This window comes from Dromiciops gliroides, chromosome 3, assembly GCF_019393635.1.
Source record: "Dromiciops gliroides isolate mDroGli1 chromosome 3, mDroGli1.pri, whole genome shotgun sequence".
NCBI classification, from domain to species: domain Eukaryota; kingdom Metazoa; phylum Chordata; class Mammalia; order Microbiotheria; family Microbiotheriidae; genus Dromiciops; species Dromiciops gliroides.
In genome coordinates, this window is record NC_057863.1 from 320,835,889 (window position 1) to 320,848,319 (window position 12,431).

Genomic DNA, 12,431 nt, shown 5'->3' on the forward strand with positions numbered 1-12,431 from the left:
AAAGAAAAATCAGAACACAAGGGAAAAACCTCAAAAAAGAAGAAAAAACAACAAAAAAATTAGAATCAGTATGGTTCAATCTGCATTCAGAATCCACAGTCCTTTTTTTCTGGATGTGGAGAACATTTTCCATCATGAGTTCTTTGGAATTGTCTTGGATCATTGCACTGCTGAGAAGAGTCAAGTCTACCACAGTTGATCATCACACAGTGTTGCTGTTACTGTGTATAATGTTCTCCTGGTACTGCTCACTTCACTCAGCATCAGTCCACTTAAATCTTTCCAGGTTTTTCTGAAATCTGCCTGCTCATCATTTCTTACAGCACAATAGTATTCCATTGCATTCATATACCACAACTTGTTCAGCCATTCCCCAGTCGATGGGCATCCCCTCGATTTCCAGTTCTTTGCCATGACAAAGAGAGCTGCTATAAATATTTTTGTGCATGTGGGTCCTTTTTCCTCTTCTGTGATCTCTTTGAAACCCATTTACTTTTGTAAGGTTGCATGTTCAGTCCATTTGGAGATATATCTGCATAGCATATCTCTACTTTGTGAGAGAATTGTTTCCTTCCCTCAAAATACGTCCTTCTTGGTCTATATAAGAGATAGAACTCATCATTTCGCTTCAGAGAACTAACACTGTAGGATACAAAGCGTAGGCAGATATTGAATAAAAATGACTCAATGATGTCACACATCCCAACCTGTGCTCCCTTCCTCACTCCAAAACATAGTTTGGGGTTTTTATTTATTGATTTTTTTAATGACATGTTAAAGTGATACTATGAGGAATAGATTTGTTTTCTTTCTGAAGAGGGAGTAAGTATCAGAAGATAGCTTATGACAACACATTTTATTAGTAGACACACAGGTTTCACAAGTCTAAAATTCCTAAATAGGGTGACTCATGGGAAAAATTCTAGTCTTTTGGCAGAGGTCGATGCCAAATTGCTAAGATGCTGTATAACAGGGACTAGGTCTTATACAACTTTATAGCTTCCATGGCCCCCAGCACAATGCCTCACATTTTGGAGATGTTTTCCTGGCCATGCCTCTCTCATTACCTCAGAGAATCAGGTTGTCTTTCTCTGAAGGCCTTTGTCAACCTTAGTGCTATATAAATGAGTAATGATTTTTATCCATCCTCTCCATTCAGTAATATAATTCAGCTTTCTTCTTTCCCTCCTGTTGCAGGAAGCTGTGTCTCATTTCCAAGGTTAATCTCTACTCTAACTTCTCTTGCATCATGCTCTACCACCCTACCAGTTATCCCCTCTCTTACTACTCCATTCGTTTGTTGATTCATTCATTCAACAAATATTTATCAGATACCTACTGTACAGGGCAATGTGTGAGACATTGTGGGTGGGTACATAGGTCCTTTCTGGTCTCCCTGGGTTTCTTGAGTTCAGCCACACATGGGTCCAATCTCACTGCTGAACAGCTTGGGAGCTTTGACCCACTCTTAGAGACCTGAAGCAGCTTCCTCTATTTAGGCAACCCAGTGGCCCTCCAGTCCAGGGAGGCTCACCTTATTAATGCTAGAATTATATGGACACTTGACTGTCTTAGCCCTATTGCAGATTGGAGCTCAGGTGATCTACCCGTGTCAGCCTCCATAGTAGCAGTCAAGTGCCGTTGTGTCGGCCACTTCCAACAGTTTTATAAATCAAATTCAGAAAAGATTTATGAAATATCTGTCATGCTGGGCATGCTGATAGATATTGTGGATAGATGCTGTGGATATAAAGATGAAATAAGACACAGTTCTTGTCTTGAAAAAGCTTATAATCTACTGGAAAATATAATGTATATACATAACTACAAGATCAAATAGTTTCCCAAAAGTCTTAGTGTGTTTTATTTATTTATTTATATCCATCCATCCATCCAATTTTTTGAGAGGCAGTTGGGGTTAAGTGATTTGCCCAGGGTCACACAGCTAGTAAGTATTAAGTGTCTGAGTCCAGATTTGAACTCAGGTCCTCCTGAATCCAGGGCCGGTGCTCTATCCATTGTGCTACCCAGCTGCCCCTCTTAGTGTGATTTTAACCTTAAAACTGTTTTTGGGACAGATATATATTATATACAGAGAGACAGAGTGATAGATAGATGTGTGTCTGTACAAAAACACACACACATACATACATACACACATACATATATAAATATATACATATACATAATAGATATATAAATATATGATACATATACTCCAATGAAAAGCCCAGTTAAAAAATCCAACTGCTATGGGTGATACCTGGATTGGGCCTTGAGGAACCTTGAATAACTAATATGATCTCTGGGTCTCAGTTTCCTCATTTGTAAAATAAGGGGGTAGGTATATATTGTCTCTGGAATCCCTTCCAAATATAAATATGTCATCCTGGGAGAAGAAAGATTTCAGTGTATATATTTTCTGTGTATGTGTGGTGGTGATGGTGCCAATCATGGGGAATGGCATGAGCAAAGCAGAGATGGGAAAGAGCAGGATGAAAATAGGACATGGCAAGTAGTCCTTTTTATAATAATTTTTTAAAAATTCTGAATTTAACAAATACTAAATAAAATAAACATGTCTACACACATGGAAGGACAGAAAGCATCAGAGGCTAGATTTGAACTTGGATCCTCTAACTCCAGAACCAATGTTGTTTCCTCTATAGGACACTATCTACTGAGAACACTGGTCTTCTTTTGGACTCACCCCTCAGCCTTTTTTTTTTTTTTTAAATAAAAATAAGCTCATTTGTTCAAGGCATTAATGAATTTAAAGGCAAAAAAAACCCAGTTCTTATCTGTTATGAATACCAAGGCTAGAATACCCATTCTTCCAGCTCTTACAATTGTACACACACACACACATACACACACATGTACACATGCACACCCACAAAAATATACATGTGCACACACAGAAAAGTTAACAAAAAAGTTAAAGCAGAATTAAGATTTGAAGACAAACTAAATGACCCCATAAAAGCTACTGTAATGTTTATGGTTCAAAATAACAGCATAACATACCTGACTCTGAGTACAGGCTCAAAAATACCCAGGCACTTATACTTTATGCTGAAATCATGTTGTGTGTATTTGTCATTAGTTTCCTAAAGACCTTTTCAGCTAGCAACAGAAAGGGTAAAATAATGGAAACACAGATGATAGTTTTACAGTCACAATTCACTTTTGAATAAAAAAAATAATGCTCATAGAAAACTAGACCCTGAAAGATCCCAGAGAGAGAGAGAGAGAGAGAGAATGACTGCATTTCATGGAATGGTAGAATCCATGGGATAGATGCGTCCCATGAACATTCAGCGACAGCTAACTCTCCTAATGAATCTCTAGAAGGCCAGGAAATAGGTAAGGTCTGGAAAGATGTTTTGTTTTCCCTTGTACAGAGAATGATCCACACACTCACATGTTTATTTTAGGTTTTGTTTTTTGTTTTTTGTTTTTTTTTTGCAGGGCAATGGAGGTTAAGTGACTTGCCCAGGGTCACACAGCTAGTAAGTGTCAAGTGTCTGAGGCTGGATTTGAACTCAGGTAGTCCTGAATCCAGGGCCAGTGCTTTATCCACTGTGCCACTTAGCCTCCCCACACTCACATGTTTAAAAGTGACAGGAAGGAATATGAGATAGTCTGGGAATGAGGTTTTAGGATTTGGTATTTAAATTAAAATAGGCCCCAGAAAAGTTGCTTTTCTGGGGTTTTGCTCCCCTCCCCCTCCCTTTTTTTCATTAAGGCACTTTATAAAATAACCCTTGTCATAATGTGACCTGCGAAAGAGAGAACATGATTTTTTGGGGGGGGGGGGGCGCAGAGCAATGAGTGTTAAATGACTTGCCCAGGGTCACACAGCTAGTAAGTGTCAAGTGTCTGAGGTTGTATTTGAACTCAGGTCCTCCTGAATTCAGTGCTTTATCCACTGCACCACCTCCCTGCTCCAGAGAACATGAATTCTTAAGATTTGTATCACCCTCTCTCCCAAAGTTAATGTTCCTATGGAAAGCATGTCTGGTTTTGAGAACACAGTCATTAGGATTAAAAACCTCATAGAACAATTTCTTTGCATTGCATAGCTATTGTGGTAGTAGAAAACATTAATAAAAATTAGTTTCCTGGGGAAAAAAATTAAAACAACAAATTATTCCATTTGGGTAACCTTAAAACTATGATTTAAGAGAATGGGAGTCGGGTATCCATCGGGGTTTGGAAGCCAGACAATTGTTACACTTAAAAAGCAACGGAAACAGTCTTCAGTTTTTCCAGGCATAGATAGCAAGATTTCCTATGGTTCTCCTCTGTTCATCCACCAAATGAGTAGGTTGGAAGGAAGGCCAGAATGTGGGAGATGGGAGGGGGGTACCCTAAAGCTCATACCCCTCATTTTACACAGGAACAAACCATGGTCCATTTAAAGCTAGGTCACATTTAAGGTCACACAGTGAGTAAAAAACAGAGCTGGCTCTAGAACTTGGGCCTCCTGACACCTAAGCTTCTGCTCTAGAGTTAGCCTTTGGGCAACTATTGAACCTGGTCTGTCTTAGGTCAGGCTGAATATTCAGGGGTTTCTCAGTGGAAAATTTCTCATTTGACCTTCTGTTCTGATGTGCTAAGATCCCAAGGAACAGGTTTAGAGTAACAGCATAGTGATAATAAGACTGACAAAGTGATTAAATACAATTATCTCACTTAACCCCACTGGAACCCTGTGAGGTAGGTAAGGTTGGTATCGTTTATCTCTAATTTACAAAGAGGAAAGTCAGACTTAAATGACTCACCTTGGGTCACATAGCTTGGAGAGTCAGCTTTTTGGAATTCCCAAACCAGAGTTCTTTCCCCCACACCAGGAAATTACAATTGTGGGTTACTGGCCCTCAACTCTTTTCATTCTCACCTTCCTCATAAATGTCATCTATGCTCATGCCTTCAAATACCATCTCTTTACAGATTGTACCCAAATTGATATATCCAGCTCCCAAGCATGTCAGTTCCCAATCTCCAATTGTCTGCTAAACATCTTAGCTTCAATGTCCCATTACCATTTTAGGATGAACATGTATAAAACCAAATTCATCATCTTTTCCTCCCAAACCTGGTCCTCTCCCATCCCCTGCCGCTCCCCCACCTCCATTAAATATGGAAACCTGGCTTCTGATCTCAGCTGAGTGAACATGGGAAAATACCCTAACTTCTTAAGATTTTAGTTTCATCTATAAAATGAAAGCACTGTATTAGATGAACTCTAATGTGCCTTCCAACTCTAAAAACTCCATCTCTAAATTTCTATCCATTTGCCATTATTCTATCATTCACCAAGGCTGGAAGACTTGTAGTCTTCCTTGTGGCTCTTCTTTAAACACCCCCACATCTTGCCAGTTGCCAAGTGCTGTCATTCCTTCCTTGGCAATGTTCATCACATTCTTACTTTCTCATTCCTGCTGCAGCTTAGTTTAAGTTCTCATTACCTCATGTTTGTACTTTTGCAATAGGCTTCAAGCTGGAATCTCTGCCTCTAATCTCTTCCCTCTTTCAATGCATTCTACATACTCCTGCAGGGTAATTTTTCTAAGATATCACTTAGCACATTTACCCTGAAGCTCATGAATTGTTAATGCTTCTCCAATATTCTTTTCCATTACTGACTTTTAAAGAATCCTTACTTTGCTTACTTATAGTCTGTCTGTCTGTCTCTCTTTTTCCTCTCTCTAAAGAGAACCTTTAAACCTTTACATAAACTATTTCTCCTTGCTGTAATGCCATTGCCCTCCATTCCCTCCCCACCTTCTTTCTACTTCCAGTTTGTTTAAGTCTTAACTTTCCTCTAAGGTCCATATTATGAAATGAAGCAACTAAAGTAAAGAACTTAGCAAATCTTACAGTGCCATATAAATGCTAACTTTATTATTGTCATTGCTGTGGTCATTGTTGTCACTATCGTCATCATCATTGTTGTTATTTGGGGGTCCCTTTTCCTCCATGAAATCTTTCCCAATTACCCATTTCCTCTTCTTTTCTCTCCTGTGCCATTTATTGATTGCAGTATTCTCTGGGCTTTTAGCGCTGAACATCTCTTTGTGCATGTGGTCTATCTTGCCTACTAGATTTTGAATCCATATAGGACAGGGAACATGTCTTACAACTTCTTGTATTCCTGTGCTGATGTCTAGCACATTTCTCAATTTGTAGGAGACTCTTAATAAATACTTGCTGTATGAAGACCAAGATGTGTGGTCCATTCAGATTGGAAGACCTATAATCACTGCCTATTGAAGATTCTTACATAATCTTGTGCCTGCATTTGATCTTTGAAGTCATGGGATTAGAGGTCCCTAGATTTAGAGGTGGAAGGAAGCTTACGTGTCCTTGAGTCCAGTGCCCAGAAGATTGAAGTGACCAAGGTCATAGTGATGTTGAAGGCAAAAAAAGGAGTTAACATAAAAACCTAAGACCCAATCTCTAATTTAGATATAAGCCCTAAAAGGGATTCAGCTTGCTTTTTCTGTGACTACTGCAGGCCATCACCAGCAGGCTTGATGGCTGGGTTTTGTAGTTCCTATTACCCATTTATTTCCCATTTTCCAAGAGACAGTAAGTCATAGTACCCTATTCCACTGGGGTAGCATTGGGCTAAGGGTGAATAACTGGTTATACAACCGCAGTGGCAGATCTCAGATTCAAGGTTTGTTTTTCCTTTAAATTGAACAGATTAAAAAACAATTAGCTAATAGCTAGAGCTCATTAGAACACTAGTGGAAACACAAAACTCATTGTCTACAAGAATTTGATTCCTAAACACTACCGAGCCAGAGGCCAAGTTCAAAGGCTTTCTTCTGCTGGACAAATATTTTGTCAACATTTTAATTCCATGTATCAGTCCAAGACAAAGACTGGTTTAAAAATAACAAAAATAAAATAAACCCTTGACTTTTTTTTTTTGAGGGGCAATGAGGGTTAAATGACTTGCCCAAGGTTACAAAGCTAGTGTCAAGTGTCTGAGAATGGATTTGAACTCAGGTCCTCCTGAATCCAGGACTGGTGTTTTATCTTCTGTGCCACATAGCTGCCTCAACCCTCTCCATTTTTAAAGGTGCTTTGGGGGATGGAGTGTAGTGGACTGGATTTTATAAATCCAGTTTATTTATTTATTTTAGTTTCAGTTTTAATTTTGTTGATCAAAGTAACTTCTTTATACTGGCTCCCTAATGATACAAAAGTAAGTCATGTAGCATTAATTTTTTATGATAGTTACAGCCTTTAAGAAATATTATCACATTACTAGCTGTGTGACCCTGAGCAAGTCACTTAACCCCAATTGCCTCACTAAAAAAAAATATTATCATTTTCATATATAAAGAACAGAAAAAGAACATTACATATGAAATTATAAAGCTGAATTATGTTCAAATTGTTTTATGTATATAAAAAGTTTACCATGGTAATTCCTTTACTATTCTGCCTGTCCCTGTCTCTTTCAGAACTTTCTTATCTCTACTGTATATATTTACAAATATTTAAGATTCTTTCCTTTCTTTCATTTTTTAAATCACCATTACTATCCTCTCCCCTTACAGCTCTTTTACCCTAAGCAAAAGAAGAAAGAAACAAAACCAAAAAACAGGAAAAACTAAAAGCCTTCTTTTGTAAGAAGTGTATTCCAGCAAAACAGATCCATACTTTAACCGTGTCAGAAAATGTATGTCTCATTCTGCACTTTTAGTCCATCACTTCTTTGTTAACACATGGGATGTATGGTTCGTATATTATCAGTCTTATAGAGTCATGATGGTTTAGGGAATTGATCAGAGTTTTTAAGTCTTTCAAAGTTGTTTTTCTTTGTTGTTCATTTGTTTCAGTTATGTCCAATGCTTTATGACCCATTTGGGGTTTTCTTGGCAAAGATATTAGAGTGGTTTGCCACTTCCTCCTCCAGTTCATTTTACAGTTGGTGAACAGTTGCCCAAGTAACCCAGTGAATGTGTCTGAGGCCATATTTTAACTCAGGAAGATGAGTCTTTCTGACTTCAAAGCTGGCACTCTACCTGCTGTGTCACCTAGCTGCCCTAGTTTTTTCTTTACAATGTAGTTATTGTAGGGGCAGCTAGGTGGCACAGTGGATAAAGCACCAGCCTTGGATTCAGGAGGACCTGAGTTTAAATCAGGCCTCAGACACTTGACACTTATTAGCTGTATGACCCTGGGCAAGTCACTTAACCCTCATTGCCCTGCCAAAAACCCCACACAACAACAACAACAACAACAACATAAACAATGTAGTTATTGTATAAATTATTCCTCTGGTTGAACTTACTTTGCTCTGTGTTTTTTTTTTCCCTAATATATCTTCTCTTATTTCTCTGAATCCACCTCCTTTATATTCTTATGACACAGTAATATGCTATTGAATTCATATACTATAATTTGTTCGACCATTCTCCCATTAATTTCCTTCCTGCAACAAAAATGTGCTGCTCTAAAAGTTTTTTTGTTTTTGTTTTTTGTTTTGTTCTTGTTTTTGTTTTTTTTTTAACATGGATCCTTTCCCTATTTTATTTGATCTTTTAGGAAATCTGAGCCTACCAATAGCATCACTGGCTTAAAGTTTAGTGACTTGAACAATTCAGTGACTTTTTTGGTGAAGTTCCAAATTCTTTTTCAGAAAGGTTGGATCAATTCATATCTTTACTATATTAGTGACACATAACATTTAGATACCCTGATATCTGTGGACAGATTTTGAAGTCAACCTGCACTGTAGGGATCTGTTAGCCAAGTTGAATTAATGCCTTTCATCCCAGAATCTGTTGTGTGTGGAGTATCTGAGAATTAAAGCGGATGTGGCTCAACCTTTACAAAGTGAACTTAGAGGTGAGCCTTCCTTACTGGTGGCCTTCAGAGCCATTCATTTGATTTAAGACTGTTTCTGTTACCTGTGTTTCTATTTATACTTACTATATGCAAACTGTAGCCTTGCTTTGTGTTCTTTTATCATAATACAATACTTTTCCTTCCTTTTTTCACAATAGCCATTGGAATACATAAACTTTTAATTTATTCTCAATTACTATTTTGACTTGATTTCCTTTTTTTTTCATGTTAGCAAGCTACAGTGATGAAGATGAAAATGAAATACTTGAATTATCATCTAATAAAACATTTTTGGTCACACTAAAGATTCCAGAAGAGTGTATTACCGAAGAGGACACATTATCTAATGAGCTCAGTGAAAGGGTAATTGTACCTTTTAAATTTAACTGGTTTCCGTCTTGAACCTTTCTTTTTGATTTGGGCAGAAATGAAAATTCAGGAGGGTTTTTTGTAAATTTTAAAATGCTATTTAAGTGTTTTTCATTATCATTATTGTAATGAATCACTACAATAATCTCTCTTAATTCTTTCCTCTCCCCTTTGTTCAGTGGGAGTAGTAGGTGAATAGTGAATGAAATTGATTGACCTGTAGTCAAATGCATCAAGACTGGTCAGATGCCTTGATAGTTTGGGATTGGGCCTGGGGTTTGTTCTCTTAGAACTCTTGCTATTTCTGGACCAATTCCAGGAAATCCATAGGTCTAAAGATCTGAGAGCAATCGGATTTTTTTTTTTTTTGGTAAATAGTATTTTATTTTTTCCAATTACTTGTAAAGATAGTTTTCAACATTCATTTTTTCTTTTTTGGTTTGGTTTTTCGTGGGGCAATGAGGGTTAAGTGACTTGCCCATGGTCACACAGCTAGTAATCGACATTTATTTTTTATAAGATTTTGAGTTCTAAATTTTTCTCCTCTTTTTTCTCTCTCCTCTCTGCAAAACAATGAGCAATCTGAGATATATATATATATATATATATATATATATATATATATATAATATATGTGCAATATGTTAAACATATTTCCATATTAGTCATGTTGTGAAAGAATAATCAGAACAAAAGGGAAAAGCCACAAGAAAGAAAAAACAACAAAAAAAGTGAAACCAGTATGCTTTGATCAGACTTCATAGTTCTTTCTCTGTATCTGGAGAGCATTTTCCATAGTGAGTCTTTTGGCATTATCTTGGATCATTGTATTGCAGAAAAGAGTTAAGTGTACCATAGCTGATCATCACACAGAGTTGCTGTTACTGTGTATAATGTTCTTCTGGTTCTGTACACTTCACTCAGCATCAGTTCATGTAAGTCTTTCCAGGTTTTTCTGAATTCTGCCTATTCATCAAGGGAAACCAGGTTTAAAAAAAAAGTATATTGATATTTTTTGTTTTTATATCACCCTCCCTTTTGTTACTCAGCAAGCCATCCCTTGTAATAAATATTTTTAAAAAGAGGAAAAAAAACTAGTTCAGCAAAATTAACTATCAAAGGAACTTAGTCTGATGTATTTGTGATGTTTCCTACCCTTAAACCCCACCATCCCCACCAGCACTTCTGAAAAAAGGGGAGGTCAGACATCTATTTTCTCATTTCTTCTCTAGAGCCAGGTTTGGTTATTATAATTACACAGAGTTCAGTGAGGAGTCATATTTGATTTTAGACTCCACAATCCAACTACTTTTCTTCCTTGATAGTAATTTGGAAGTTTTGATAGATTCATCTAACCCAACACCTTGGGTCTCAAAAAGACACTCAAGTTGGTATTGATTTGGTCCCAGTCTGGAAAGATGGGGGGGTTCCAGAATTGGATCAGGTACCTTAAATATCACTTCTAGGAGAATAGATTCTACCTGGGAGCTGTGGTTCTGGCCAATATCCACTCCTGAATAGGAACTTAAGAAGTTAAGCAAAAACTGGATTGGATTTTGGACTCTTGTGAGATTGAATTATCATTTGACTTCCATTTGGCTCCTTGTAAGGTTTCTTATAGAGGTTGATTTCTTTCACGTTACCCTACAGAAAATCCCTTTGTACCTCTAAGGATGACATTTAATGGCTCCTTTTGTGGTAGTTTGTCTCTTTAGGTGATTGGGGTTTTTTTCTCATTATTTTATATTTCCTGTCAATAGTCTTCACTATGAAACTCTCCCTGTCATTTGTCTATTGTTAATTCCTTTAGTTTAAGCTTGCATTATCTGGAAACACACCCAAGGTATTTGCCTCCTCAGGGTAAAATCCCACCCTGGACTGATAACTCTGGGGATTAAAGGCAAAAGGAATGTGAATGTGTGTGTGTGTCACACCTTGTCTCACTGATCCAGAGAACTGGTGCTCCCATGGGGACAGCTCATTTCTTGCCATCACATCCCTGTGAAGGGGATGGGTGGGGCATATTATCCTTTCTAGTTTATAGATGGGAAAAAAAAATAAACCTGAGGTCCAGAGACTTGTCCCATCATTTCAATAGTGAAATAGGAACAGAGAAGGGAATTAGAACCTGTTTACCTTTCTGAATGTCTAGGGAAATCTTTATAGTACTCCTCTCCCCTCCCTTCCCCTCTCCTTCTCCCTCCCCTTCCCCCCGCCCTAGTAGTATTGGTATTGCTAGGGTCAGTGTGCACAATTTTATAACCCTTTGGCCATAGTTCCAAGTGAGTCTGTTTTGGTTTTTTTTCTGTTTGCCATCTTTCCCTTCTTATGCCAGTATTCTTGGAGATAGATGATTAATGGGAGTTTGGGGGGAATGTGGCAGGTATCCTCTACCTGGCTTAGCATGCTTTGCAAAGCACAATATTCCCTAAATTTCTCCCAATTACCTGCCAGGTTTTTCTTCCCTCTATGATTAGTGGTTTGGTCTAAGATTCTCATATCATTTTGAAAACTATGCTAAGCATTCAACCAGGTATATATACCATTTTAAAGATAAGACATCAAAAAATTAGTTCCACTTAATTTCCCCTGCCAGTTCTTTGTGCTTCCTATATTAAGGCAAGGTCCAACCTGTTTCTGCCTTGACTAGAAAGTTAGTGATGAAATCTCTGATAAACCAGAGGCCTGCAGTTGTTTTCTAATTATCCTTTGATTCAGAGTGAGTAATAATCTCCTTGCTTCATACTCTCAGTTAGGTTTCTGAGAGAGTTTTGTTTGATTTCCACATTCACATGTATTTGTTTGAGAACTAGCTTTGTGTATTAGGGAGCTGGCTTCAAAACCAGAAAAACCTGAGTTCAAGACTTGCTCTTGACATGTACTAGCTGTGTGGCCCTGGGCAAGTCATTTAACTTCTTGGTGTTCTGGCCAACTTTGTAAGTTTATAAGTTGCAGAAAAATTATCAGCCCTCATTGGTAGAGAGAGTTTCATCACCTGGGAGTTCCCTATATAAATGTAGTCATGCATCTAGTCCCTATCCCTATCCCATATGTATGTTTATCAACTGCTCTCCCTTCAAAACACCAATATACTTGGATTTGGGCTATAAATGTGTCAGCTTGAATGGCTCCAGGTACTGTGATGATCTCTTGTTCTGGGGAGGTAGTGGAATGTCCCATGATATTCT

General features: G+C 37.7%; 1 protein-coding gene across 1 annotated transcript in view; it reads left to right on the top strand.

Annotated features, from left to right (window-relative positions):
• Nucleotides 1-12,431, top strand: part of C3H3orf52 (chromosome 3 C3orf52 homolog) — a 44,727-nt gene that overhangs the window by 17,627 nt on the left and 14,669 nt on the right. Inside the window, exon 3 of the mRNA XM_043993489.1 lies at nt 9,107-9,237. Coding sequence (XP_043849424.1) covers nt 9,107-9,237 — 131 coding nt within the window. The remainder of the gene's footprint in view (nt 1-9,106; nt 9,238-12,431) is intronic.